Here is a 26,018-nt window from a genome sequence, read left to right as displayed (position 1 = left end):
TAAAACAGGACCGTCGCAAGTGCCTCGGTCTAGAAAGGAATCGCAACAGCTACCTGGCCTTTCCGTCACCCCTCCTCCCCTCTCACTCTCTTTCACCACAGGTAACACCAGGGCCAGTGGACAGGCGTGCGCACCGCCCGGCCCTGCCCGCCCGGCCCCGGCCCGGCCCCGGCCCGCCTCCTTCAGCCGCCCGCCACTGCCTGGCAACGGCCCTCTCGCGAGAGCTGCTTCGGCACACCTCGGCCGCGCTCGGCTGCGTTCGGCGCTGCGAGACTCAGCTCGCCCAAACGGCTCGGGGCGGACAGGACCCGGCTCAAACGGCTCAGTGCAGACAGGACCCGGCACCCGGCTCAAACGGCTCAGTGCAGACAGGACCCGGCACCCGGATCAAACGGCTCGGCGCGGACAGGACCCGGCACCCGGCTCAAACGGCTCGGTGCGGACACAATACAGGTTCGGCCCCGAAGGGAAGGGAGATGCGGGGCGCTCCCGTCCTCCTGCTGTGCCCCGAGGTCCCGGCCGGTCCCGGGGCAGCCGCTCGGCGTCCCCAGGGCAGAGCACAGGGAAGCCTCGAGGAGAGATATTCGTAAACTCGTTTCATAGAATAGAATCATAGAATCAAGCAGGTTGGAAGAGACCTCCAAGCTCATCCAGTCCAAGCTATCACCCAGCCCTAGCCAATCAACCAGACCATGGCACTAAGTGCCTCAGCCAGGCTTTGCTTCAACACCTCCAGGCACAGCAACTCCACCACCTCCCTGGGCAGCCCATTCCAATGCCAATCACTCTCTCTGCCAACAACTTCCTCCTAACATCCAGCCTAGACCTCTCCTGATTGCACAACTTGAGACTGTGTCCCCTTCTTCTGTTGCTGGTTGCCTGGCAGCAGAGCCCAGCCCCACCTGGCTACAGCCTCCCTTCAGGTAGTTGTAGACAGCAATGAGCTCTGCCCTGAGCCTCCTCTGCTGCAGGCTGCACACCCCCAGCTCCCTCAGCCTCTCCTCACACGGCTGTGTCCCAGGCCTCTCAACAACTTCATTGCCCTTCTCTGGACACCTTCCAGTATCTCAACATCTCTTGAATGGAGGAGCCCAGAACTGGACACAGCACTCAAGGTGTGGCCTGACCAGTGCTGAGCACAGGGGAAGAATAACCTCCCTTGTCCTGCTGGCCACACTGTTCCTGATGCAGGCCAGGATGCATCGACCCCAACTGTTCTCTGGCTCCTCGAGGGCCTATCTCAGTCTCAAACTGTGCCAGGGCAGGTTTAGGCTGGACATTAGGAAGAAACTCTTCACAGAGAGAGTGATTGGCATTGGAATGGGCTGCCCGGGGAGGTGATGGAGTCGCCATCCCTGTAGGTGTTTAACAGGAAGCTGGATGAGGCACTCAGTGCCATGGTTCAGTCAATTAGATGCATTAAGTGATAGGTTGGACTGGATGATCCTAGAGGTCGTTTCCAACCTGGTTAAACTCTGTGATCCTGTGAAAGCCAGAGCTGACCCAGACCCCTCAGCACATCTCTGCAGCTTTGAAACACCTCCAGGGCTGGGAATCTACCACCTCCCTGGGTAGCCTGTGCCAGTAGCTGAAAATCCTTTCAGGGAAGAAGCGACCATAAGACAGGCACATGGGGCACCAAGTCCCTCCCACTGCAAAGGAAAATGAGGTTTGTGACCACCTGAGGAACATGAACATACACAAGTTCATGGGACCTGATGAGGTGCATCCTAGAGTCCTGAGGGAACTGGCTGAAGGGGTTGCCAAGCCACTCTCCCCGATACATGCTGGAGCATACCCACAGAAGGGCCACCAGGATGATCAGAGGGCTGGAGCACCTCTCCTGTGAGGATAGACTGAAAGAGTTGGGGCTGTTCAGTCTAGAGACAAGGAAGATCCCAGGTGACCTTTTTATGGCCTTCCAGTATTTGAAGGGGGCCCACAAAAAATTGGGGAGGAACTTTTTAGGCTCTCAGGGAGTGCCAGGACTAGGGGGAATGGAGCAAAGCTGGAGGTGGGGAGAGTCAGCCTTGAGGTGAGGAGGAAGTTGTTGAGCAGGAGAGTGGTGAGAGGCTGGAATGGGTTGCCCAGGGAGGTGGTTGAGGCCCCATGGCTGGAGGTTTTTAAGGCCAGGCTGGCTGAGGCTCTGGCCAGGATGATCTAGGGTAGGGTGTCCCTGGGCATGGCAGGGGGGTTGGAACTGGATGATCCTTGTGGTCCCTTCCAACCCTGACTGATCTATGATTCTATACTTGGAAAATCCTGGCAACCAGGTGAAGTCTCTGAAGACTAGCAGAAGGGAAACATCCCACCCATTTTTAAGAGTAGAAAGGAGGACTCTGGGAACTACTGACCTGTCACAGCCTCACCTCTGCACCCAGGAAGAAGTGGTGGAGGCCCCATCCCTGGAGACACTGTAGGTGAAAGCAGATGGGTTCCGAACAACCTGATCCAGTTGGAGACATCTCTGCTCACTGCAGGGGTGTTGGACAAGATGGCCTTTGAGGGTCCCTTCCAGCCTGATGCATTCTGTGGTTTCCCATCATCGTGGGTGGCGAAGCTCACGCTCAGAAAGCCGAACTGCAACAAGTTTACCTCCTGGTGACACTACAGAAAGATGTTAACTTGTCAGTTACCACTCCTGTGTCAAAACCCTTTATTTCAGCTGCAGAGGTGGCACCTCCTCCAACAAATGCAAACCAGCTTTTTGGTGGTAAATAGCAGGTATTTATTTGAAATGAAAAAAATACTTCAGTACCTGAACTATTGCATTTTAATCATGTCTTGTTGTAGTTGTGTTAACTCTACCTTTTTGCATTGGAGACAAATATACAATGAACATTCAGATATCACAGATTGCACACTAGATAGGAAATCATCAGGCCTTTTACGTAACCACCAAAAAACAGATACTGGATTCTGCAATATAGTACAAAATTCCACACTCCAGTCTTAGCCAGTTCTCTTCAATTGACTCCTGATGCTGTACAAAGAAATGGCCATTCAGCTAGGGCTTACAAGTTAATAACAGGACCAAAAAAAAAACCAACCAAAAAACCCCCCAAACAAAACAACAACTAACAAAAAAACAACCCCAAAACAAACAAACAAACAAACAAAAAAAGTAAGGTAAAATATACATTGCACTGACACAAAAAGTCAGCTGTGTTAATAGTCATGCAACAAGTAACCAAACTTGCTGAAATTAAAAAAATACTTCCTAAAAGTAAACCAAACAGTTTTAACTGCAGCAGTATTTTATACACAGGTCACTGGCTGAAAGGAAACAAAATAATAAAGGAGTCCTGAAATGGTACAATGGCAAATAAAAGTTTCTACCCATTTTATACAATAAGAAAGTGCAAAAAAAAATAAAAAAGAAAAAGAAAAAGAACTTCTCTAAAGTGTTTTGCTGTTGAACTGATGCCTGTTGGCTGGAGGCAGCCAAACCCCCTTCCCCCCACCCCCCCTCTCAGAAGCATGACTTAGAGTTGCACGCTAGGTACAAATGTTAGGAGTACATGAGTTAAGTTTACTACAGAGACCAAGGCAGGAGAAGACATGAGGTACTTGCAGAGAATACAGTCTACCACTGTCAGCCTACATGAGTATAGGTTTGCTCAATGGGTCTGTACATGGAAAACAAAAGCGAGTACTTGCTTTAGAAGCTCGAAAGGAAATGGAAAGAGCTCCCCACTCCCAGGTGAACAAAGCAGCTGCCCGCAGCACCGGCTGCAGAGGAAATACCAGCGGGTTTGGTTTGCCCCCTTCACCTCCTGCCAGTGAGAACCTGGGGTCTGGAACAGCGTAACCAAAGGATTAAGCCTCAATGTAAACTGGGACTAACCTCCGCACTAGAGAGTTTGCAAAGAGGAGCTGGCTGTGCTCAGAGCGCAGAACAGCACAGGCACAAGGTGCTGCTGAGGCTGAGCACAGCCAGCTCCCTCCTCACCGACAGCCCACCTGTGTGCCGACTGTTTGCCTGAGCCTTCAAGTCCTCTCAGGGTTACTGTCAGAAACCTGGGCTTTGTTAGGGTTTAACCATGGGGTTGGACAAGTTCCAATCCATAGAATTTAATGTCTTTCAATTTGTGGTTGATCTGAAAGCTGGAGGCAAGGGAGAAGAAGAAAATTTTGTGCACTCAGAGGCATTCTAGGGTTGCTCAAGGAGCCTCGTCTCCAAACTGGCAATGTTAAGGCCACCAGCCTGCCTTCTGAGCTCTGCTGGCTTCACATCATTTTGGAAAGGCTGAAGGCAATGCTAAAGGGAAGAGCTGAGCACAGCAATTCCAGTGCTCCACATGATTACTGAGGAGCTCTGCTTGGGTTTAGGGACAACTCTGCAGCATGCTTACTGGTGTGATCGTCACTCTCTGGATCCAAAGAGATCTGTCTGGGTCAGCTCATCTCATCTCAACAAACTTGCATTTACTCAGCAGTGTGCAAGGGCTCTAGAGAAGACTTTCTGCTCATCTGGGGACCCAGAATGCCTACCAAAAGAGGAAGAGATCTCATTTGACAGACCAGCACATACAGAACAAACAAACAAACAGGTATCAAAATACATATTTAACCTTCAGTGCAGAAACAGGTGACACTGGGGGAAAGAGTAAGTGGTCAGGATTAACAAATTGTTCACCACTAGAAGCTCAAATCAAGAGAAGACTCGTGTGCCCCAGCAGCGCCAAGGACCTTCTGGAAGGAGCTCACAGCCCACAGAGCTTCTGGCACTTCTGATAGTGCAGTTCTGAGGATAGTAGCAGTCCTAGGGCAGAGCCCATCCCCAGCATTCCAAGTGAAGGGTGGAATGATGGCTCCTCATCTGGAGCCAAGACACTCACCGAAGCACCAGCAGAGCGCAAGCAGAGCCACCAGTCTCCTGTCGGTTTGGGGCACATCCTTACTTCTATTTTAAAGAATCCACTGTGAATATACCTAGCTCTAGATCATTTACAAAATATATACACATATGTTAAAAACCAAAACCAGACCAAAGCCCAGCCTGCCCCCTTCCCACTCCCTCCCCCAACCACAAACCCACCGGCAAGACCTCATTCCAAGGTGAAGTCCACGGGGCCTATCCGATGCACACCTTCCAGTCCCAGTGGATATCAGTGTCTCTACTTCATCCCACATGTAGTGCAAAAGAAACAAGAGTAGTAAAAAAATACTGCCATGAAAATTCCTACTGGAACTGAAAAAGCAAAAAAAAACCCCAAACCAACCCCTAAGGAAAAATCTGCTGCTGTCCTCAAGCTGCTGGCATGTGCTGGAGCACGCAGAGAGCTGCTGGGAGCAGCCACAGCTTTACAGTGAATTTGAGTTCAAGAAGTTTGGTTTCCTTGCAAAGAAGCTGCAGGACAACAGAGGGAAGATCTGCTGCAGAAGGAATTCCATTCTGTACCCACAGGCAAGCCAATTGCTATTGACTAAAGAAGGTAAAAGCTGGTTCTTGCCCTGCATGAATCAGCTGCTAACAAAGGGTAGGTTATTAACAAAACTGCAGCTCTGAGTTATGTATAAAAGAGGCCTTCGTAAATATGAACAACACTGAGGTGGTAAAGAGTTTGGTATAAAATGCAACACAAGTGTACAGTTTAGTTCCTGGGTTATCTTACAAGCTAGAAGAAAATACTCCCAAAGTCCTAGTCTCAAAAATGTTCTCTTTTGGAGGGAAAAAAAAAAAAACAACCCACAAGCTAAAAATAAATCCATGTAGCCTCACCAGGAAAATAAGAGAATGTGGGCAACTGAAGAACAAACATGCACAGACTGGGGCCGTTAAACAGGAATCCACACAATGCCTTCGAGTTTTCTGGGGTGTTGTCGGGTTTAAACCTTCCTGTTTCAATTGGTAGGTGAGATAAAGATGCCACACAAAGTCTAGTGGTTAATCTGGAGTCCCATGGAACAGGCAGTTAGGTTCAGATGTAGATAAAAAGGCCATTCTAGCTATTTACAATATACACAGGAGCTGGCGGCGAAGGCGGATTTACAGCTCGCTCTAAGAAGCCTTCCCCGGCCGTCCCCTCCCCCGCCCCACGGGACTAGCTCTGCAACATCAAGCCAAGAACAGCTCTTAGGGGACATGAGGGCTCCCCCACAGCCACGTCAACACAGCTTTAGGAGTGGACAGTTCTGCTGGGTTGGTGGTTGTTAATCATGTCTTCCCGGAGCTTGCTCTTCGCTCATTGACCTTGTCTCAACACCACTCGGTTCAATGATCCCTTTTGACTTTTAGTGCTTAAAACTCAGTGTAAACAGACAGTGTTCTAATCCCTTCTGACCACTGCACCAGACTCCCACTAGTCCTTGGAGTCAGGGTGGGCTTGGACGAGGTTTCCCTTTGCCAAGACCCCATCAATTTCTAGGCCCCTCCTCTGAACCCCGCTCGTGCTGCAGGTTGTAGAAGCAGTTCTGGCAGACTCTGACTGGGGAGGAGATCTTCAGCCGCTTGATTTCAGACTGAAACCTGCTGCACCTGTAGAGAGAAACAAACGCTGGTGTGAGCACAGGTACTCTCCCAACCAGGCCATCTTCTATCCAAGTGTGGAAGCTACCACCAAGACTTCAAATGCCAGCAAACCCTAAACTTAACACAGAGATGCAATACGGTATGGCACTCAGAATTTCACTTGTATGAGCGACTTTTGACAAGGACCTGTAGTGACAGGACGAGGGACAATGGCTTTGAGTGGGAAGAGGGGAGATTGAGACTGGAGATGAGGAAGAAATTCTTGATGGTGAGGGTGAGGAGACACCAGCACAGGTTGTGGATGTCCCCTCCCTGGAGATGTTGAATTCCAGGCTGGATGAGGCCTGGAGCAAGCTATGCTAGTGGGAGGTGTCCCTTCCAAACTCTACCTTTCCTCTTGATAGTTCTCTTCCTGACTGGATTTATGAAGGGGCTGCTCTGTCTTTTCTAATTCCTAATTCTAATGAGAGTTTTCATGCATTTTTTCCATCAGTTTTGTTTTGGTAAATAAACCCTTAGTCTTCCAGCAGTTCTCCCTGCTATGCAGTGACTTTAGCCCGCCTGGAATTCTGCATGGAAAAGAGCCCCAAGGGAGGCTGCTGGCTGGCTTACTTCTGGCAGAAGAGCTGTCCGCAGTTCCTGCAGTGGTGACGCCGCTCCGTGAGCGAAAACCGGACGGTGCAGCCGGAGCAGCTGTCCCCTCCCTCGTCCTTCACCCAGTGATCTGCTGCAGATCGGCCAGGCTGATCACTCACCGACCAGCTGAACACTCTGCCTCGGCCATCCCCAATGAGAATTCTGCTGTGATCCCTGCGAGAGAAGAGCAAAAGCATTCCTCCAGAACTCCGGCACAGCAACGCTCACATTATCAGTGATGACTCTACCTTGGTCTGCTGGGTGAACATGAGCCAGCGTGTGTCCAGCTGGCCAAGAAGGCCACCAGCATCCTGGCCTGGACCAGCAGGACCAGGGAAGTGATTGTCTTGTACTCAGCACTGGTGAGGGAACACATTGAGCACTGAATTTCTTTTGGGGACCTCAGTCCAAGCAAGACATTGAGGGGCTGGAGCAGGTCAACAGAAGGGCAGTGAAGCTGGTGAAGGGTCTAGAGAATAGGGATGATGAGGAGCAGCTAAGGGAACTAGGGGTGTTTAGTCTGGAGAAGGCTGAGAAGAGACTTCACTCTGCAACTCCCTGAAAGCAGGTTGGAGTGTGGTGTGGGTTGGTCCCTCCTCTCAAGTAATAAGTGATAGGATGAGAGGAAATGGCTTGAAGTCACCTGAAGTCAGTAATGGAGCCACCATCCCTGAAGGGATTTAAAAGCCATGCAGATGTGGTGCCGAGTGACATTTCAGTGGTGACCTGGCTGTCCTGGGACAATGGTTGGCCTTGATCTGAAAGGTCTCTTCCAACTAAAATGATTCTGTGATAGAGTATGCAACACATTGAATCCTCAGGCACAGTAACCAATGTGCAGGTCAGCCTGGTCTGAGTGGGAATCAGAGGTGTAATGACTCCCTGTGTTTAATACAACAAGGCTCCACTTACTTTTTCATTCATAGACTAGAACAGATTCATAGAATACCAGGTTCTGAGAGACCTGAAGGGTCAGTCCAACCTTTTAGGGTCAGAATATAGTTTAAATGAGATGGCCCAGCACCCTGCCAAGCTGGGCCTTGAAACTATCTAACACAGTCCTTAAGCAGAGCTGCCCTGAAGAGAAGCACTATAAAACATTAAGCAAGGAACTGCTTCCCACTGGAAAAACAAAAAATCATGTTGGAAGCAGTCAGCAGTGGAGCAGCCATGAAGGGTTTGAAGGTGACCTAGGGGACAGATGGAGAGGTGAGCTGCTCACTTGGAGATGCCGAGAGCGGTGATCTCCGCCGGGTGTGCGTTGTCCTTGCGGTCGAAAGCTGTGTGCATAGTTAGTTTGCTCCTGAACACCAGCTGACGCTCCCACCGGTACCCTGGAAAGGAAAGGCAGAGAGGAGGGTTAAAAGCAAATCCATTTCTTCTCAGGTTTGTCCCTTCCTCCCCACAGCATACTTGTGACTCTGCAGACAGACAAAAATCTACTCCTCCGCTCCCTGAGATAACTCCCTAAGAGTTGAGTTTCAGTCAAGGAAAACACAATTTTCAACTGCATGTGAGAAAGAGGACACAAACAAGACACAGAGACTCCACTCTCTTGAGGTGCAGTTGGGAGTTGGGAGCTGCAGAGGAGCACCTTTGTGAGGAGGAGAGGCTAAGAGACCTGGAGCTGTTTAACCTGGAGAAGAGCAGTCTGAGAGGGGATCTTCCTAATACTCAGCAAGAGCAAAAGGGCCTGTAGAGGGCAAAAGGATGGGGCAGACTCTTGTCCATGGTGCCCAGTGAAAGGACAAGGAGCCATGGGCATGAGCTGGAATCCAGGAGGTTCCATCTGAACAGATGAAACTTCTTTGCTGTGAGGGTGCTGGAGCCCTGGAGCAGCCTGCCCAGAGAGGTTGTGGAGTCTGCTGGCCACTGTGACCCTGAGCAAGCTGCTGTGTGTGCCCCTGCTTTTGCAGGGAGGCTGGACTAGGTGATCTTTAAGGTCTCCTACAATCCCCCACCATGCTATGTATGTGTATGCTCAGCAATAAAACTCAGAGGAGGGGTCCTGGGGAAGTGGTGAGTGATTGGCTCTGCATCACTTGTTTTGTCTTCCTCTTTCCTTTGCTTTTTAGACCATCTTCATCCCAGCTTCCGAGTTCCCATGCTTTTATCCTTCCTATTCTCTCCACCATCCCGCTGTAGGGGGTGTGGTGGTGGTGGCCAGCAAGTGGCTTAGCTGTTGGCTAGGATCAACTGACCATAGCTTCTCAGGAAAGGCTTGAACAACATGCAACCAACACACATTTTACTTTTCACTATTTTGGAACTGATCAGCCAGCCCTGCTCAGAGCTGCACAGAGAGAAACTGCTTTATGGATCTGTGCTGCCAGAAGAGGTGTCCTTGCCTGCCGGAAGAAGTGCCCCCAGTTCCTTTACCTGGTTTAAGCTTGCTGTAGTGCCGTGCTTCAGCGTAGCTGGGGTGTGGGTGGTTAACCTGAAGGTGGGGATGCATTTTTGCTTGTCCCTCAGAATAGTTGACAAAGATGAAGCCATCTTTCTCATCCAAGCTGAGCTGGTCTGACCAACGCCTCGAGTCATCGGAGCTGCTGTCTGCCGACCATGCCGCCGCTGCTCTGTTTGATGACGACCTAGGCCTGTGGCTGGTGCTGCTGGGCTGACTCTGGCTCTCCTGCAGCTTTGTGTCCTGGCCTACACAGGCATCCTCTCCCTCAGAGTCACTGCTGTCCTCTTCGTGGGCTTCACGCCCTGGATTCACCAAACAGAGAAGAAAATGTTAGAAGGGCTGCTTGTAGCCTCACCTTTGTTCCTTTTCTCCTTCTGCACTACCTACAGCCCAGCAAGTACCACCACAGCTTTAGAGGGAAACTGCATGCAGGCATCGTAAAAGCTTCTGCAGAGGTTCAGCTCCTGCCAGGAATCACAGTGCAAGTAGGTTTTGAAGTTAAAGTAGGCTTGAACTGAAGCTATTTCCTAGCACAGCCTGAGGTATAGGATATGAGAGACACAATGAATCAAACCTCCTGAAAACATTCACGTTAACAAAACCAAATCCTGCTGCTTCCCAGCCAAACATACACAAAGAAGCAGAGCTCCAGCTATAGGAAAACTCCAGGTGACTGAGGAACACGATGCAGGTTTATTAGTAACAGCTTTGTTGACAGAAAAGAGCAACTGGCCAAGATATTAACATTCCTACTGACAGAGGAAAGAACCCAAGCTAGACTGGTATCATAATTTACTGATGAGCATCCTGTGATCCACATCCAAATCCAGACTGTATCTGCAACATGATCTGCAAAGCCCATATATATCCTCAGCTGCATCCCCAGCAGCATGGGCAGCAGGTGGAGAGAGGGGATCCTGCTCTGCTCTGCTGAGACCCCATGCGCAGTGCTGAGCCAACTCTGGGGCCTCCAACACAAGAAGGTCATGGAACTGCTAGAGCAAGTCCAGAGGAGGCCACCAAGATGATCCAAGGGCTGGAGCACCTCTGATTTGGAGACAAGCTGAGAGAGTTGTGGTTGTTCAGCCTGGAGGAGAGAAGGCTCAAGGGAGACCTTAGAGCAGCCTTCTAGGATTTGAAGGAGGCTACAGGAGAACTGCAGAGGGACTTCTAGCAAAGGTGTGGAGTGACAGGATGTAGGGTAATGGCTTTCAACTGGAAGAAGCTGGATTTAGATGAGACATGAGGAAGAAATTCTTTACAGTGAGGGTGGTGAGGCACTGGAAAAGGTTGTTCAGAGAAGATGTGGAGATTCCAAGCCTGGATGTGTTTAGAGCCATGCTGGACGGGGCCTGAAGCAAGCAAACACTTGTTGGGATACATACCCAGCTGTGCTTCCTGACAATCCTCTTGCATTTCCAGCATCTCCACAGGCTCTGGAGCTGGTGTTTCTGGTACTTGCAAAAACTCCATCCGCCAGAACTGGAGGGACAGGAGATAAGCGAAGCGACACGCAGTGAGCTCTTAGCTTTCTGCTGAGCTGCTTCTGGAGTTGAGATGGCTTTGCAGAACTGGGGGTTTGCACTGGCAGCCACAAGAGGTGGCTCACATTTACATGCTAAGCCTTGTTTTCAGGGACTAGATGGTATAAGGTGTCATCTATGTTCATGCCTGGATCAGGACAGAGCAAGTCTTGTGCTGTTATTTAACATCTTTGCTGCTCAAATAAAAAAGATACACTCCACAGAACAACTTGAGCAGCACATGCTGCTTCAGGCAGAACCAGGACTGCAGAGAGCAAAGGCTGACAGTGATCACAGGTATCACCAAGTCCCTCTTTCATTTCTAGGCAGTAAAATCAGTTGCCTCAAGGTGCGTGGAATAAAAACGGTGAATGAAAACTACTCTTTCCAGGCATGAAAACTGGTGAACAAAACAGAGGAGAAACAGAGGAGAAAGGACAACTATTGCTAGTTGCCATGCCACAAGGGGTGCATCCAAGAGGAGAAAGCAAACTGAAAGGCTTCACTGGAATGGCAGCTCACTGAAAGGGTTTAAAATGATGGTCAATGTCCATCTAACTGGTGGACAGGATACACTGTACTGCTCCAGTTCCAGCACCTAAAGCAGCCTGCACGGTCTACACAGCCTGGGTTTCCTGCAGGACTTGTTCAGGTGGAGCACCCACACAGACTGCTTTTGGTGCCAGCCAGGCCACTGCTGGACAGACATGGCATCTCTTAACTACTGCTGAGGTGCAAGGTGGCATTTGCAAGGAGTGAGTGCTGGTACTCACCCGGACAACCCCATCTGAGTGCCCCGTGACGATGACGTTCTGCGTGTCCCACTCGTTCATCTCCGACACGAAGCAACAGATGATCTGCTGGCTGCGGCCAGTGAAGGTGTTCACGCTGGCAGTAGGGCTGCCATTGATGCTCCACACGTGGATGTAAGTGCCAGCACAGGAGACAATGTCCCCCTGCAAAGATAAATGACACCTTCATACTTAGAATCATAGAACCAACCAGGTTGGAGGAGACCTCCAAGATCAACCTAGCACCCAGCCCTGTCCAATCAACCAGACCATGGCACTAAGTGCCTCAGCCAGTCTTTTCTTGAATACCTCCAGGGACAGTGCCTCCACCACCTCCCTGGGCAGCCCATTCCAATGCCAATCACTCTCTCTGACAACAACTTCCTCCTAACATCCAGCCTGTACTTTCCCCGGCACAACTTGAGACTGTGTCCCCTTGTTCTGTTGCTGCTTGCCTGGCAGAAGAGACCAACCCCACCTGGCTACAGCCTCCCTTCAGGCAGTGGCAGACAGCAATGAACTCTGCCCTGAGCCTCCTCTTCTGCAGGCTGCACACCCCCAGCTCCCTCAGCCTCTCCTCATAGGCCTTGTGTTCCAGGCCCCTCACCAGCTTTGTCACCCTTCTCTGGACACCTTCCAGTATCTCAACATCTGTCTTGAATCGAGGAGCCCAGAACTAGACACAGCACTGAAGGTGTGGCCTGAGCAGTGCTGAGTACAGGGGAAGAATAACCTCCCTTGTCCTACTGGCCACACTGTTCCTGACTGACTTCAATGTAAGCCTTGAACTGCCTTCAGCAAAAATCTAAGGCAGGTTCAGTTACAAGCTGAGTTCAGCCATTGAGGCTGAACTTCTGCAGAAGTCCTGCTCAAGCAGAGGCTGAACAAATCTTTGGAACAATGTGCAGCCTTTTAAATTGTGCACAGAAAACGAGGCTCAGCAGCAACCCATTCGCTGCGTTTACAGCATCTGACTTGAACGTTCCCTCCACTCTGCATAGTACAGCAATCCACCAACTTATCTTCAGTACTGTCTCCTCTCAGTTTTCACAGCCTCTGCTTGTACTGCCTCCACTTCTTGTGGGCAAACACACGTGTTCTTATTGGTAAAAGAGAATGAGATGGTCCAGACTAGCGCAGAAAGCAAACAGGAGTCTAAAACATTGGATGCTCCTAGCAGCTAGTAACTGTGCCTCCTGCTCCCCTCTCCTTGCATCACAGCCCTGTCTTCTTTTGATTCCAACCCCTGCATCTGCCCAGCTCCAGCATGGCCCATCCACACCTCATCCTGATAGACCAGCTCCGTAAAGTTTCAGGTCAGGCAAGTTGTTTGACATCCATGAGTTGGATAAATTGCCACCTCAAAGTTCCAGGACCAGCAGAGAGAGGAGCTTTTAGGATATGTCTGTTTCTCACAGAATCACACAGCTGTTTTGGTTGGAAGAGACCTTTAAGATCTTGGAGTCCAACCACTAACCCAGCAGCGCCAGGTCACCACTGAACCACAGACCCATGGAACTGCTTAGACTGGAAAAAAACCTCCTTTGAGATCATCAAATCCAGTTGTTCACCTAGAGCTCACAATCCCACCACTGCTGCTAAACCACGTCCCTCAGCACCACACCCACATGGCTTTTTAATCCCTCCAGGGATGCTGACTCCACCACGTTCCTGGGCAGCCTGCTCCAGTGCTTGAGAAGCCCTCCTGGGAAGGAATGTTTCCTAATATCCAACCTGAACCTCGCCTGGCTCAACTTGAGGCCATTTCCTCTTGTTCTGTCACTTGCATGTTAGAAGAGGCTGATCCCCACCTCACTTTGGCCTCCTCCAGACTAAATGCCTCCAGCTCCCTCATCTGCTCTTCCCCAGCCCTGTTCTCCAGACCCTTCACCAGCTCTGCTGCCCTTCTCTGGACCTGCTCCAGCCCTTCAATGTCTGTCTTGGAGCGAAGGGCCCAAAACTGAGCCCAGCACTCCAGTGTAGCCTCATCAGTGCTGAGTACATGGGGACAATTACTGCTCTACTGCTGGCTGCATTGTTGATGATCCAGGCCAGCCTGGGTCACCTTTAGCTGGTCGTACAACCAGCACCCCCAGGTCCTTCTCTGCTAGGCAGCTCTAACTGCTACAGCTGTCACTGCAGCTTCACCCAAGATACCTTCCACTTCATTTAAATCAAGTGTCAAAGAACAGAAGTCAACCAAGGTCACATATCAAACCTCTGTGACAGGTCTGACAACTCACTTGAGCATCAAACTAGCTACTCTTACGAAGTCTTTCTGAGTTCCAGTTGCCACTTGTGGAATAAACTCAGGTGTGTCTCTGGACAGAGGACACAATTTCATCCCTCCCTAACACAGCCAATGACTTTCCAAGTGAGTTGCAGCAGTTTAGCCACAGAATCAGAGGACCCTGGTTTGGTTGTCTTTGGTTTAACCATTTCTGACTAATGGTGCTGTCCCCACTGCAGGCTGGTGAATGGTGTTTGGTGCTCACCGTCAGTTCATTTATGCAGAGTGCTGAAATTGGAGCCTTGTGGCCTCGAAGCTGTGTCAGGAAAGAGAGTTTGTTCAAATCCCAGATGATGCAGGTACGATCCCAGGAGCCACTCACGATGATGTGATAAGCCAGCGAGGCCGTTAAGCAGGTGACAGTGTCAGTGTGACCCAGCAGTGCCTGCAGAACAGAAGTCAAGAGGAACAACTTGCAATCAGGAAACAGGACAAACATTACTACATTAAACCCAATAAGCTGGAAAGGTTCAGGTAATCACAGAATCATAGAATTGTTTGGGTTGAAAAGCCCTCTAAGATCTTTAAGTCCAGCCATCAGCCTAACCCCACCATGGCCATTAAACCATGTCCCCAGGTACCCTGATGTAGGGTAGGGTGTCCCTGTCCATGGCAGGGGGGTTGGAACTAGATGATCCTTGTAGTCACTTCCAACCCTGACTGATTCTATGATTCATGTCCACGTGTTTCTTGAACACCTCCAGCAGCTGGAACACCTTCCAATTTCCAAGCTTGCTGTGTGTGCAGCTCTCCTTTCATCATTCCTTTGCAGCAAAACATAGGCAGGAGGCAGCTGTGCTGCGTTTTACCTGTTTCAGCGTGAGGGCTTTGGCCTTTTCTTTGGAGACTCCCATTTCCCACACACACACTGCTGTACTCGTTCCTCCGGTGATAACGAGCTTGGGATTGGGGCAAATGGCACACAGAATCTGCCCCCACTCTGACAAGCATTCATAAACAATTACTGCCTAAAAACAAAGAGAACAGAGAAGAATTACTTGCAGGAGTAGTGTTTGGTAGGAGAAGAATAAACCTGCCTGGCATCCTGCAGGTTGGATCATTAACTAAAATATCAGAGCAGCTTCTCCTCAAGCAGAAGCAATTCCAGCTTCGGCCAGAAGATGCCTCCAGGAGAGATGAGCTTTAGCTGCATAGACTTAATTCATTCACCTTTGGCAAATTTGGTTAAAAGATAATAGTATTAATTATCTCATGTCACTCTGCTGCTGTTCTGAGGAAGACCAGCAGCCAGGGAGTAATAAAACAGATGCAGTGCAAGATTGTTTCATGAGGAAGTGAAATAAATTTCCCTTGTTAGGTGGCTGGTTTTTTTCCCCCCCACTGTGGAGGACTAACTGCTTTTGGTACATTCAGCACTGGAACAAATTTCAGCTACAAACCTTGTCTGACTCGTAGGTACCCAACCTGCAGCTGAGGTCTGCGAAGCCCCACGCAAAGGTTTTATTCCAGGTAGGTGGGATGAGAACCTTGTTCTGTTCCACGGCCAGGATGCCTTTGTCAGTGCAGACAATCTGCCCCACAGGCTCCTTGAGCTCTAGAAAAGAAGATGGGGCAATGTTTTATTGCTAGCACAGACAAATGCTACCTGATCCCATTAAACACCTGATGCTCGGCAAAAGCAGCATCTCTGCAATGGCTACGGCACAAAAAACGTCTTCGTTTCATGTAGTCACAGCATGTTAGAAGTTCAAAGGCACCTCTGGAGACTATAAAGTCCAAACCCTCTGCCAAAGCAGGACAACCTGGGCAGGACACACAGGTGGGCCATGAAAGTCTCCACAACCTCTCCAGGGCTCCAGCACCCTCACATCAAAGAAGTTTCTCCTCATGTTGAGGTGGAATTTCCTGGGTTCCAGTTTGTATCCACTGCCCCTTGTCCTGTGTCTCCTGGCACAGATTTGGTGCTTCCAAAATACATTTGAAGGTAGCTAGGGACATAATATGTTGCAAAACACCTGTTTTAGCTTAGGTGTCTTGCAACACCCTGATTAGCTTGCTGGGGGAAATGTGGTCAAGGCCTCACAGAGATCAGTGTGATCAAAGGCAAAGGCACATGGACTCCAGACGATTCAATGTGAATTATGCCAGAGACCTTTACTGATCATTTGGCTCTCAATAAATACCCTCAGGGCCACAAGGCACACGCCTACACATTAGCATAATTAGTCAAGGACAACCCACTCCATCAGCAAAAACCATGTCTTGTTTTCCTCATTAATGAGATGTCCATTATCTATCCCTTCTGAGATAGGTTAGCCAGCAGCTGGTGGGAACCAAGGTCAGCATCCAGTTGTTATTATCCTTCTTCACTCTGTCACAGTATCACAGTATCACCAAGGTTGGAAGAGACCTCATAGATCATCAAGTCCAACCCTTTACCACAGCGCTCAAGGCTAGACCATGGCCTCACATCCTTCTTCACTTTGCATCCCCACAACAATCTGACAGCATTAGGCTGCTTTTAAATCTTTCTTACAAGGTATTAAGAAGATTAGAATGATGCAAAACCTGGAAAAGGCTAAAACTCTGAATGCTCTGGCAAAGAAACAGGAGTGGTTCTACACTTTACCTTTGACTGGGGCAAGGGATGGCCTCAGGTTGTCCAAATGATGGAAAAAAATCTTGTCACTTGTGGAACCAGGGGGCAGAGATGTTCCCACAGCCTCTCCATTCAGCCGGCTTCTAACTCGCTTCGGTGGGTGTGGTTTCTTAAAGAGCTGGAATCCATCGAGGAATTAATTAGCATTAAAAAGGTCAGGTTTACAAGAGCACAAAGCTTAAGAAGCTCATCAGAATGTCCAGTTTTCCTTCTAAAAATTCTGCAGGACAGCAAATGTTATTTCACTTTCTCCCAGTATTCACAAATAACATCACAGAACCAGAGAATGGTTTGGGTTGGAAGGGACCTTAAAGGTCAGCTAGTTCCAGCCCCACTGCCATGGACCTCACACTAGATCTCGTTGCTCAAGGCCTCATCCAATCTGTCCTTGAACATCTCCAGGGAGGGGGCATCCACAACCTCCCTGGGCAACCTGTGCCAGTGTCTCCCCACCACACTTACAGCAACCTTTCCAATAAAGATGACATTTCAGCAAATGCAATTCAAGAAGGATCTGAGGAGTGTTTTAAAAGCTGCACTCAGTTGCAAGAGCAGCTGAAGCAAAGCAAGAAAAAAAAATCTCCAAGTTGATGGTCATTAAATTCTAGCCTAGAATAAACTGTTTTGAAACAGCAGCTCATGAGCTTGGAGGTGGTTGTGCTACCTAAGAGGGTGGCCGGGCATGTAACTGGACCACATATGGCAATCAAGGGCAAGAGAAGCATCTTAGCACCTGATAATCATTCCTGGGTGCATCAAGAAGAGTTTGGCCAGCAGGTAAAAGGAGGTTTCTCATTCCCCTCTATTCTGCCCTGATGAAGCCTCACCTGGAGTAGTGTGTCCATTTCTGGACTCCCCAGCAAAAGAAGCACAGGGACTTGCTGGAGAGGGTACAGCATAGGGCTACAAAGATGCTGAGGGGACTGGAACATCTCTCTTGAGGACAGGCTGAGAGAATTGGGGCTCTTTAGTCTGGAAAAGAGCAGCCTGAGAGGGGTCTCACCAATGCCCATCAATACTTCAAAGGTGGACGTCATGAGGATGGGGCCAGGCTGTGTTCAGTGGTGCCCTGTGACCTTCTCTAGGTGAAGCTACCTTGGCAAGGGGGTTGGACTCAATGATCTTCAGAGGTCCCTTCTAGCCTCTGCCATTCTGTGATTCTGTGATTATCTTCTGCCTAGCTTGTCATTATGAGTGATGGAATTCCCATTTCACTGCTTCAGTGATCATTCCTGGTGTCTCAGTGTCAAAGAAGTCCATCATCACTTCTAACTGTGATCATCAACCATACACACTAAGGTTTACCATGGGATACAGTCACAATTCACATCTTGGGTGGCAGAAGTTGTGTATTATAAGGTGTAAATGCCAAAACCAAACAGTGAGTGATACTCTGTAAGATTGCTGTTCAGCTTTCAGAGAGAGGCCACTACAGAACTGGAAGGAGAACTGAAATTCCAGGCTGGAAGTTATTTTCCTCACTCCCTTGGAGATGTGTTACCTGTTGGCCTATCCAAAGCAGAGGGATCGGGCACAAGCCAGAGGGAGCTGAGCTATCAGCATGCACACACCATTCTACTGCTTGCAACTACACTCTGGGTATGAAGGGAAACAACTTGCTACAGGCCACAGCTCTCCCTGAACTACAGCATGCCTCCAGTCTGGCTGAGCTAGGAGAAGATGGAGAGAGAAGGGACATCATACAGTGTTCATATGGACTACTCATCCCAAAGAGCAGCAAGCAAGTAAAAACACAACCCTCCCTTATCCTCTGAGCGACTCTCTCTTGCTTTTTCATTCTGATTTACTCCCTCCAGGCCGAGGCATCTTGGAGCATTTGTAGGAAAAGCAGACACAAAGGGGGAGAGGGGAGAGGAAAAGCAGACACAAAGGGGGAGAGGGGAGAGGAAAAGCAGACACAAAGGGGGAGAGGGGAGAGGAAAAGCAGACACAAAGGGGGAGAGGGGAGAGGAAAAGCAGACACAAAGGGGGAGAGGGGAGAGGAAAAGCAGACACAAAGGGGGAGAGGGGAGAGGAAAAGCAGACACAAAGGGGGAGAGGGGAGAGGAAAAGCAGACACAAAGGGGGAGAGGGGAGAGGAAAAGCAGACACAAAGGGGGAGAGGGGAGAGGAAAAGCAGACACAAAGGGGGAGAGGGGAGAGGAAAAGCAGACACAAAGGGGGAGAGGGGAGAGGAAAAGCAGACACAAAGGGGGAGAGGGGAGAGGAAAAGCAGACACAAAGGGGGAGAGGGGAGAGGAAAAGCAGACACAAAGGGGGAGAGGGGAGAGGAAAAGCAGACACTAAGGGGGAGAGGGGAGAGGAAAAGCAGACACAAAGGGGGAGAGGGGAGAGGAAAAGCAGACACAAAGGGGGAGAGGGGAGAGGAAAAGCAGACACAAAGGGGGAGAGGGGAGAGGAAAAGCAGACACTAAGGGGGAGAGGGGAGAGGAAAAGCAGACACTAAGGGGGAGAGGGGAGAGGAAAAGCAGACACAAAGGGGGAGAGGGGAGAGGAAAAGCAGACACTAAGGGGGAGAGGGGAGAGGAAAAGCAGACACTAAGGGGGAGAGGGGAGAGGAAAAGCAGACACTAAGGGGGAGAGGGGAGAGGAAAAGCAGACACTAAGGGGGAGAGGAAAAGCAGACACTAAGGGGGAGAGGAAAAGCAGACACTAAGGGGGAGAGGAAAAGCAGACACTAAGGGGGAGAGGAAAAGCAGACACTAAGGGGGAGAGGAAAAGCAGACACTAAGGGGGAGAGGAAAAGCAGACACTAAGGGGGAGAGGAAAAGCAGACACTAAGGGGGAGAGGAAAAGCAGACACTAAGGGGGAGAGGAAAAGCAGACACTAAGGGGGAGAGGAAAAGCAGACACTAAGGGGGAGAGGAAAAGCAGACACTAAGGGGGAGAGGAAAAGCAGACACTAAGGGGGAGAGGAAAAGCAGACACTAAGGGGGAGAGGAAAAGCAGACACTAAGGGGGAGAGGAAAAGCAGACACTAAGGGGGAGAGGAAAAGCAGACACTAAGGGGGAGAGGAAAAGCAGACACTAAGGGGGAGAGGAAAAGCAGACACTAAGGGGGAGAGGAGAAGCAGACACTAAGGGGGAGAGGAGAAGCAGACACAAAGGGGGAGAGGAGAAGCAGACACAAAGGGGGAGAGGAGAAGCAGACACAAAGGGGGAGAGGAGAAGCAGACACAAAGCGGGAGAGGAAAAGCAGACACAAAGCGGGAGAGGAAAAGCAGACACAAAGGGGGAGAGGAAAAGCAGACAGGGAAGAAAAAGTGGAGTAAAAAAAAGAGGGAAGGACAAAAAAAAGGAGAGGAGAAAAAAAAGGAGAGAGGGAAAGACAGGAACCCCAACCTCCCAAGAAAACTCCGCACAGCAAAACTTCAGATTTAATACTACATTTGATAATTTAATATAACCTCATTAACAGAGCAAACTGCACCAAAAACTTGTCTCTATAGCTCCTTTACTACAGCTGCCCTACAAAAGTCCACCTCCTTCATTTAAATGTTGAGGCTTCTTTCAACAGAGTCTTCAAATAAAAGATGTGGCCAAGCCCTGCAGAACCCCAAGGGACTGGCATGGAAAAAAAACCAAAAACCCAAACCAGAAAGGAAGCATAAATTACTCTAGAAATCACTCTAGGAATTCTCTTGTTACAGGATAGCTTCAAATACCTAAACCCCAGGCATTACTTTGAAGCTGCAGTTTCCCCACTCCCCTTTGACTTTGCAGAAGGGACTTTTTTTTTTCCCCTCAAGATCATTTTTAGTGCTGAGCTGTTATTCACCTTGCCTTTATTTTAAAGGCATAGAGGAAAAAGACATTTCTAATCTCACAAGCAAAGCCCCAAATTGATCTTTGTTGCATTTATGATGAAAATGGGAAATATTTCCCAGCACTGGAAGAATTATTTATGGAAAAACAGTCCCAGGAAGTTTCACTCCTGAAATGTTATGCTCTTTCCAGGAATATGTTTCAGTTTGAGTGGCACCTGGCAAATAAGAATGACATGAAAGAGGTACCTGTTTTGGTATCTGTCCAAAGTTGTTAATGAATCCTATGGTAGCTGTCTCCTTTAATGGATCATTGATGTTGTATATGTCCACTTGGCCCTCATAGAAGAGATGGTGGAAGACATTGACGGCTTCTACTGCAGCAGGACCTTGCTGTTTATAGCCAAAGATCAAATCAATCCACTCATGCAGATGTGCACTCACAAAGTCACATTCCAGAGCCTGAAATGCAAGGGACATGCATTAAACTCAGCTGTGTAGGTATTCTTGTTAGGTTTTAATGAAGCTTTTAATTGAAGCAAGTTTTGCCCTCAACAAAGTCCCCAGATAAAAAGGAAGGGGAGGAAACACCACTTGTAGCTATCAGCCAGGAACTGCAGGAGTGGCTGGCAGCTGTGACAATCCAGCTGGAACTAAGGAAGAGTGGCAAGTGCCAGCTGAGCTTTTTTTCCTGTTGTCATTATTCAAATGCAAATTCAATTACCTCCCGATGAACTCTGATAAACTCCCGAGGATCTCCTTTTGCCCAAGGTGGGAGGATGACATCACCAAGTTTTGTGCCATTTTGTTTGCAACCTATTAAAATGAGCCACAAAAAACCAAAAAAGGATTACAATGTGGACAGAACCAATAAAACTGTACTGCAACAGCAAAAAGAAATGACACAAAAATGCAACTCTAACCCCTTTAGAAAGCAGAGCAGTTCAGTCTTGTCTTCACAGTACTGTGTCATTTTTGCATGCTAGGCAATAACAGGGAAAATGTCTTTTTTATTGAATCATAAAATTGTTTGGGTTGGAAAAGCCCTCTCAGATCACCAAGTCCAACTTTCAACCCAACTCCACCATGGCCACTAAGTGTCCCCAGGTGCCATGGTCAGACATTTCTCGCTCACCTCTGGGGATGGGGACTCCCTCACCTCCCTGGGCAGCCTGTTCCAATCCTTGACTACTCTTTGCAGCAAAGAAAATTTTCCTCATCTCCAATTGTGCCCTCCCCTGGCACAATTTCAGACCTTCATGGAGTGCCAAGTTACATGGTAAAAAATGTAAACCAGAGAAATGCCAAACAAAATGTGATTATCTGCAACCTCAACTGGTTAAAAAACCCCAACCTAAACCAACAACTAAAACATGCCACTCCAAAGAAAAACAATCCTTTTGGGGTATTTCAGTGCTTGTTCATCAAGTCTTAGAATAAACTTCCCATTAACTGCTGAAACTGAGCAGTCAGTGCTTGAGAAAATACTTTAAGGCTGGTAAGGCTTGAAAAATAACTGACAGAGGGAATAAGAATCATAGAATCAACCAGATTGGAAGAGACCTCCAAGATCATCCAGTCCAATCTATCACCCAGCCCTATTCAGTCAAATAGACCAATGCACTAAGTGCCTCATCCAGTCTTTTCTTGAACACCCCCAGGGATGGTGATTCCACCACCTCCCTGGGCAGCCCATTCCAACGGCAAATCACTCTCTCTGTGAAGAACTTTCCCCTAACATTCAGCCTAAACTTCTCCCTGCTCTGCTCTTCCTGATGACCAGTGAGTCCTGAATCATTCTGAATTTCAGACAGAATAAACATGCAAAGGAAGTATCAGAATTATCAGCAGTAGTGCTGCTTGTCCTTTCATGTTACAACACACAAATCATTCACCGTTGGCTTATGCAGTTCAGCAGACCTCTCCCTGCCTGTCCAGCAAGACACCTTGCTCAGGTCAGGCTGCCTGGCACTGCTCTCACCCCCTGAGCAATGCTACCAGGCTTTGTCTGCCTACCTAGGTCGAAGTTGTTGGAATTGAGCAGGAATTCAGGGAGGTAGAAGAACTCTGGGATGAGCTCCTTCACATCTGCCATGTTGTGCTTCGATGCCGAGTACCAAGCTTCCCGTACGCTGTGAAACATTCGGTCAGCCAGGTCGAAGTGACCACCCTGTGGGACAGAGCCAGGAGTGTGTCAGCACCAGAGTATCTCTCAGCACAGCAGGTTTTGCCAAGAAGCCAAATCAGAACATTCTCTGCCTAAGAAAGACACTGCAGAATGCAGCATGCTGCTTCCTCTGACACAAGAGCTGTAAACAGCTGCATTATGCTTTGGTGCACAGTAACAGCGAACAGAAAGCGCTCAGGTACCCAGGGGCTTTAAGCCCCACTTCAAAGTTTAGTTTCTCCCAGAGAAACAAAAATCTGATGGCTTCTGTCTAGAAAAGTATTTCACAAACTCTTATCACCCATCAAACTGGCAAAGAATTCCAAGCTTTGCTAAACTGCAGTTTATTTTAACACCTAGTTCATAGAATTCCAGAATGCCAGCTTGGAGGGACCCCAAGGACCACCTGCTCCAACTTTTGTAGCTCACAGAAGAGTTAGAATGAGCTAGCTCAGCACCCTGGCAAGCTGAGTCTTAAACTGTCCAGTGTAGGGGACTCCACTGCTTTCCCTGGGAGGTGATTCCAGTGTCTGACTGTGCTCATGAGGAAACACTTTCTTCTGGAGCCCAACAGGAATCTCCCCAGCAGTAACTTGTCCCCTTCACCTTTTTTCTGTGCCATGGCACTCCTTGTCCAAAGGGAGTCTCCATGTTCTTGGCAGACACCCTTTTTGCACTAGTCCATGGTGAGAAGGTCTCCCCTAAGCCTTCTCTTCTCCAGGCTGACCAACCACAACTCTCTCAGCCTTTCTTCTAAAATGGCTGTTTGGAGAGACATATTGGCTTAAAATAACCATCTTTCAACACCTCCAGCAGAGAGCTAAACAGCTGCCATATGATTCTTTCAACAACAGACAGACAAAGCATGAGCAGCAAAGTATTTTTCACAATAAAACTTGCTTTGGCTTTTGTCTGCTGATATTTTCTTCTGCTAACACAGAGAAAAATGTTCAAACTTCGAGGAGAAAAAAGTGGTTTCCATTACAACATTCAACAAATAAATCTCTGAGGCAGTAATGACTCTGCTAAATATATTTCTTCTCCCATATCTGATGAAAACAAAGCCAAGTGACTGTATTTTTTTCACTTAGGTCTCAAATGTCCAGCAGGAAAGCAACACCAAGTGAGGTGATGGATTTGTTACCTGCAACCGTAAGAAAATCTGAGTGAAAGGCTCCATCCGGACAAGGTAAGAAGCCACAATCATGGCAGATGAGTAGTGGGTCCCATAGTGATAAGCTGGGGTCTCCCCTGCAGAAGATTAAAAATCAGCATCAATAAAGCAGAGAGGTGACAGGGTTCCCAGCACAAGGCTACTGCAGAAGTATTCCCATTCCTTTCTACAACTCACATCTTTGCAGCAACACTCAAACTGTATTAGTAGACACAGCTGAGTCTGTGTGCTTCCTGTGCCTGCCTGTTCTGGCCTTTAAACACTGTTAAACTGACCTGAACGTGTAGTGTTGAGGTGCAAACATGCAACTGTTTTGTCTTTATCTTGACACAGGAATCAAAGCTGCCACTTGAATGTCAAACAACCCAGCAAGAGAATCCAGGCCCCTTTGCTTCGGTTTGGTATTTAATACTAGTTGGGGAGTCACTACAAACCACCCAGCAGAGTTCTGCATATGCCAGTAGAATCACTAAGGTTGGAAAAGACCTCCAAGATCATCAAGTCCAACCTTCTATTCAACCCCCACCAGGACTGCTACACCATGTCCCCCAGCCCACACATTTCTTGAACATCTCCAGGGAAGGGGACTTCACCACCTTCCTGGGCAGCCTGTGCTAATCCCTGACCACTCTTGCAGCAAAGAAATTTTTCCTAATGTCCAATCTGAACCTCCCTTGGGGCAGTTTGAGGTCATTTCCTCTTGTCCTGTTGTTAGTTACTTGGGAGAAGAGACCAACCCCCATCTGGCTCAAATCTCCTTTCAGGAGTTGTAGAGAGCAATGACATCTCCCATCACCCTCCTCTTCTCCATATGAAACCTAAGTTCATTTAGCTGCTCCTCCCCAGGCCTGTTCCCCAGACCCTTCACCACCACTGCTACCCATTCCAGCACCTCAGTGTCTCTTGCATACTGCAGTGGCCAAAACTGAACCCAGGACTCAAGGTGTGGCTTCACCAGTGCTGAGTACAGGGGGACAATAACTTCCTTACTCCTGCTGGCCACACCATTTCTGATGCTGGTCACAGGATGCTGTTGGCCTTTCAGGCCACCTGCATACATTGCTGAGCCATGCAGACCTCCTTACTCACAACATAAAAACCCATGACTGCCGTACGAGGAGATGAGAGGCTCTGGGCAGACTTCCAATATCTGAAGGGAGCCTACAAGAAAGCTGGGGAGGGACTTTTTAGGGTGTCAGGTAGTGACAGGACTGAGAGGAGTGGATTCAATCTAGAGGAGGGGAGATTTAGATCAGACATTAGGAAGAAGTTCCTCACCATGAGGGTGGTGAGACACTGGCACAGGTCGCCCAGGGAGGCGACGGAAGCCTCATCCCTGGAAGTTTTTAACGTCAGGCTGGATGAGGCTCCAAACAACCTGATCTAGTGTGAGGTGTCCCAGCCCATGGCAAGCAGGTTGGAACTGGATGATCCTTGAGGTCCCTTCCAGCCCTGACAGTTCTGTGATACTGTGACCACATGACAGGCACATGTCCCTCCGCTCCTCCTGCAGGATGCATCATTACTCACCGTTGGGATCCTCCCAGTCTTTGAATCTCTTCTTATACTGGGCTAACCTGTCTTCTGTTTGAGCTCCCATGGGCTTGGCCAGGTTTCTGAAGGTCTTGGGATTCGTAAGATCCAGTTCCTTTAAAAACAACCCAAAAAGCATTCTTAAACAAAGAACAAAAAAGAAACCCAAGCAACTTCTTTGCACACTGCTGGCTACCAGCTGTAACACCACATGCCTCCTAAGGCTGCCATCCCTGCTCCCCACTCACACAGCAGGTGCAATGCTCATAGACTCACAGAGTGGTTTGGCTTGGAAGGGATCTCAAACATCATCCAGTTCCAACCCCACTGCCACGGGCAGGGACACCTGCACTAGACCAGATTGCTCAAGGTCTCATCCAACCTGGCCTTGACCCATGCTGGATATGCTTACTCTCAGATCAGTCCTTCAGCCTGCTCTAAGAAAGTCAAAGGGCTTTACTTGAAGGCACATGTAGGTTCTGGATAATTTTTTCCCCCCTCCCCTCTTCCTGTTCCCCAATTCCTCCCAATCCTGTTCTTAAATACTCAACAATTTATTTAATTTTATTTTAATGCCATATTATGGTCTGGCTGGTAGCAAGAGTTGCCTATGGAAG

The 26,018-nt window shown here is 48.8% G+C and overlaps 1 protein-coding gene across 9 annotated transcripts in view; it reads right to left on the bottom strand.

Annotated features, from left to right (window-relative positions):
- Positions 1-2,704: 2,704 nt before the first annotated feature.
- WDFY3 (WD repeat and FYVE domain containing 3) overlaps positions 2,705-26,018 on the bottom strand; it is a 165,453-nt gene continuing 142,139 nt past the window's right edge. For all 9 annotated transcript variants that reach the window (XM_064149629.1, XM_064149628.1, XM_064149631.1 and 6 more), the window contains 15 exons: positions 25,399-25,516; positions 23,839-23,945; positions 22,544-22,697; positions 21,252-21,343; positions 20,777-20,989; positions 16,713-16,860; positions 15,523-15,677; positions 14,932-15,090; positions 14,328-14,507; positions 11,815-11,997; positions 10,904-11,000; positions 9,491-9,820; positions 8,334-8,445; positions 7,088-7,285; positions 2,705-6,481 (listed from right to left, as the gene is read on the bottom strand). In XM_064149629.1, coding sequence (XP_064005699.1) covers positions 6,361-6,481; positions 7,088-7,285; positions 8,334-8,445; positions 9,491-9,820; positions 10,904-11,000; positions 11,815-11,997; positions 14,328-14,507; positions 14,932-15,090; positions 15,523-15,677; positions 16,713-16,860; positions 20,777-20,989; positions 21,252-21,343; positions 22,544-22,697; positions 23,839-23,945; positions 25,399-25,516 — 2,367 coding nt within the window. In that variant the 3' untranslated portion in view covers positions 2,705-6,360. The remainder of the gene's footprint in view (positions 6,482-7,087; positions 7,286-8,333; positions 8,446-9,490; positions 9,821-10,903; positions 11,001-11,814; positions 11,998-14,327; positions 14,508-14,931; positions 15,091-15,522; positions 15,678-16,712; positions 16,861-20,776; positions 20,990-21,251; positions 21,344-22,543; positions 22,698-23,838; positions 23,946-25,398; positions 25,517-26,018) is intronic.

The sequence above is a fragment of the Pogoniulus pusillus genome, chromosome 10, assembly GCF_015220805.1.
Source record: "Pogoniulus pusillus isolate bPogPus1 chromosome 10, bPogPus1.pri, whole genome shotgun sequence".
NCBI classification, from domain to species: Eukaryota; Metazoa; Chordata; class Aves; order Piciformes; family Lybiidae; genus Pogoniulus; species Pogoniulus pusillus.
This window is presented reverse-complemented; position numbering and strand designations above follow the sequence as displayed.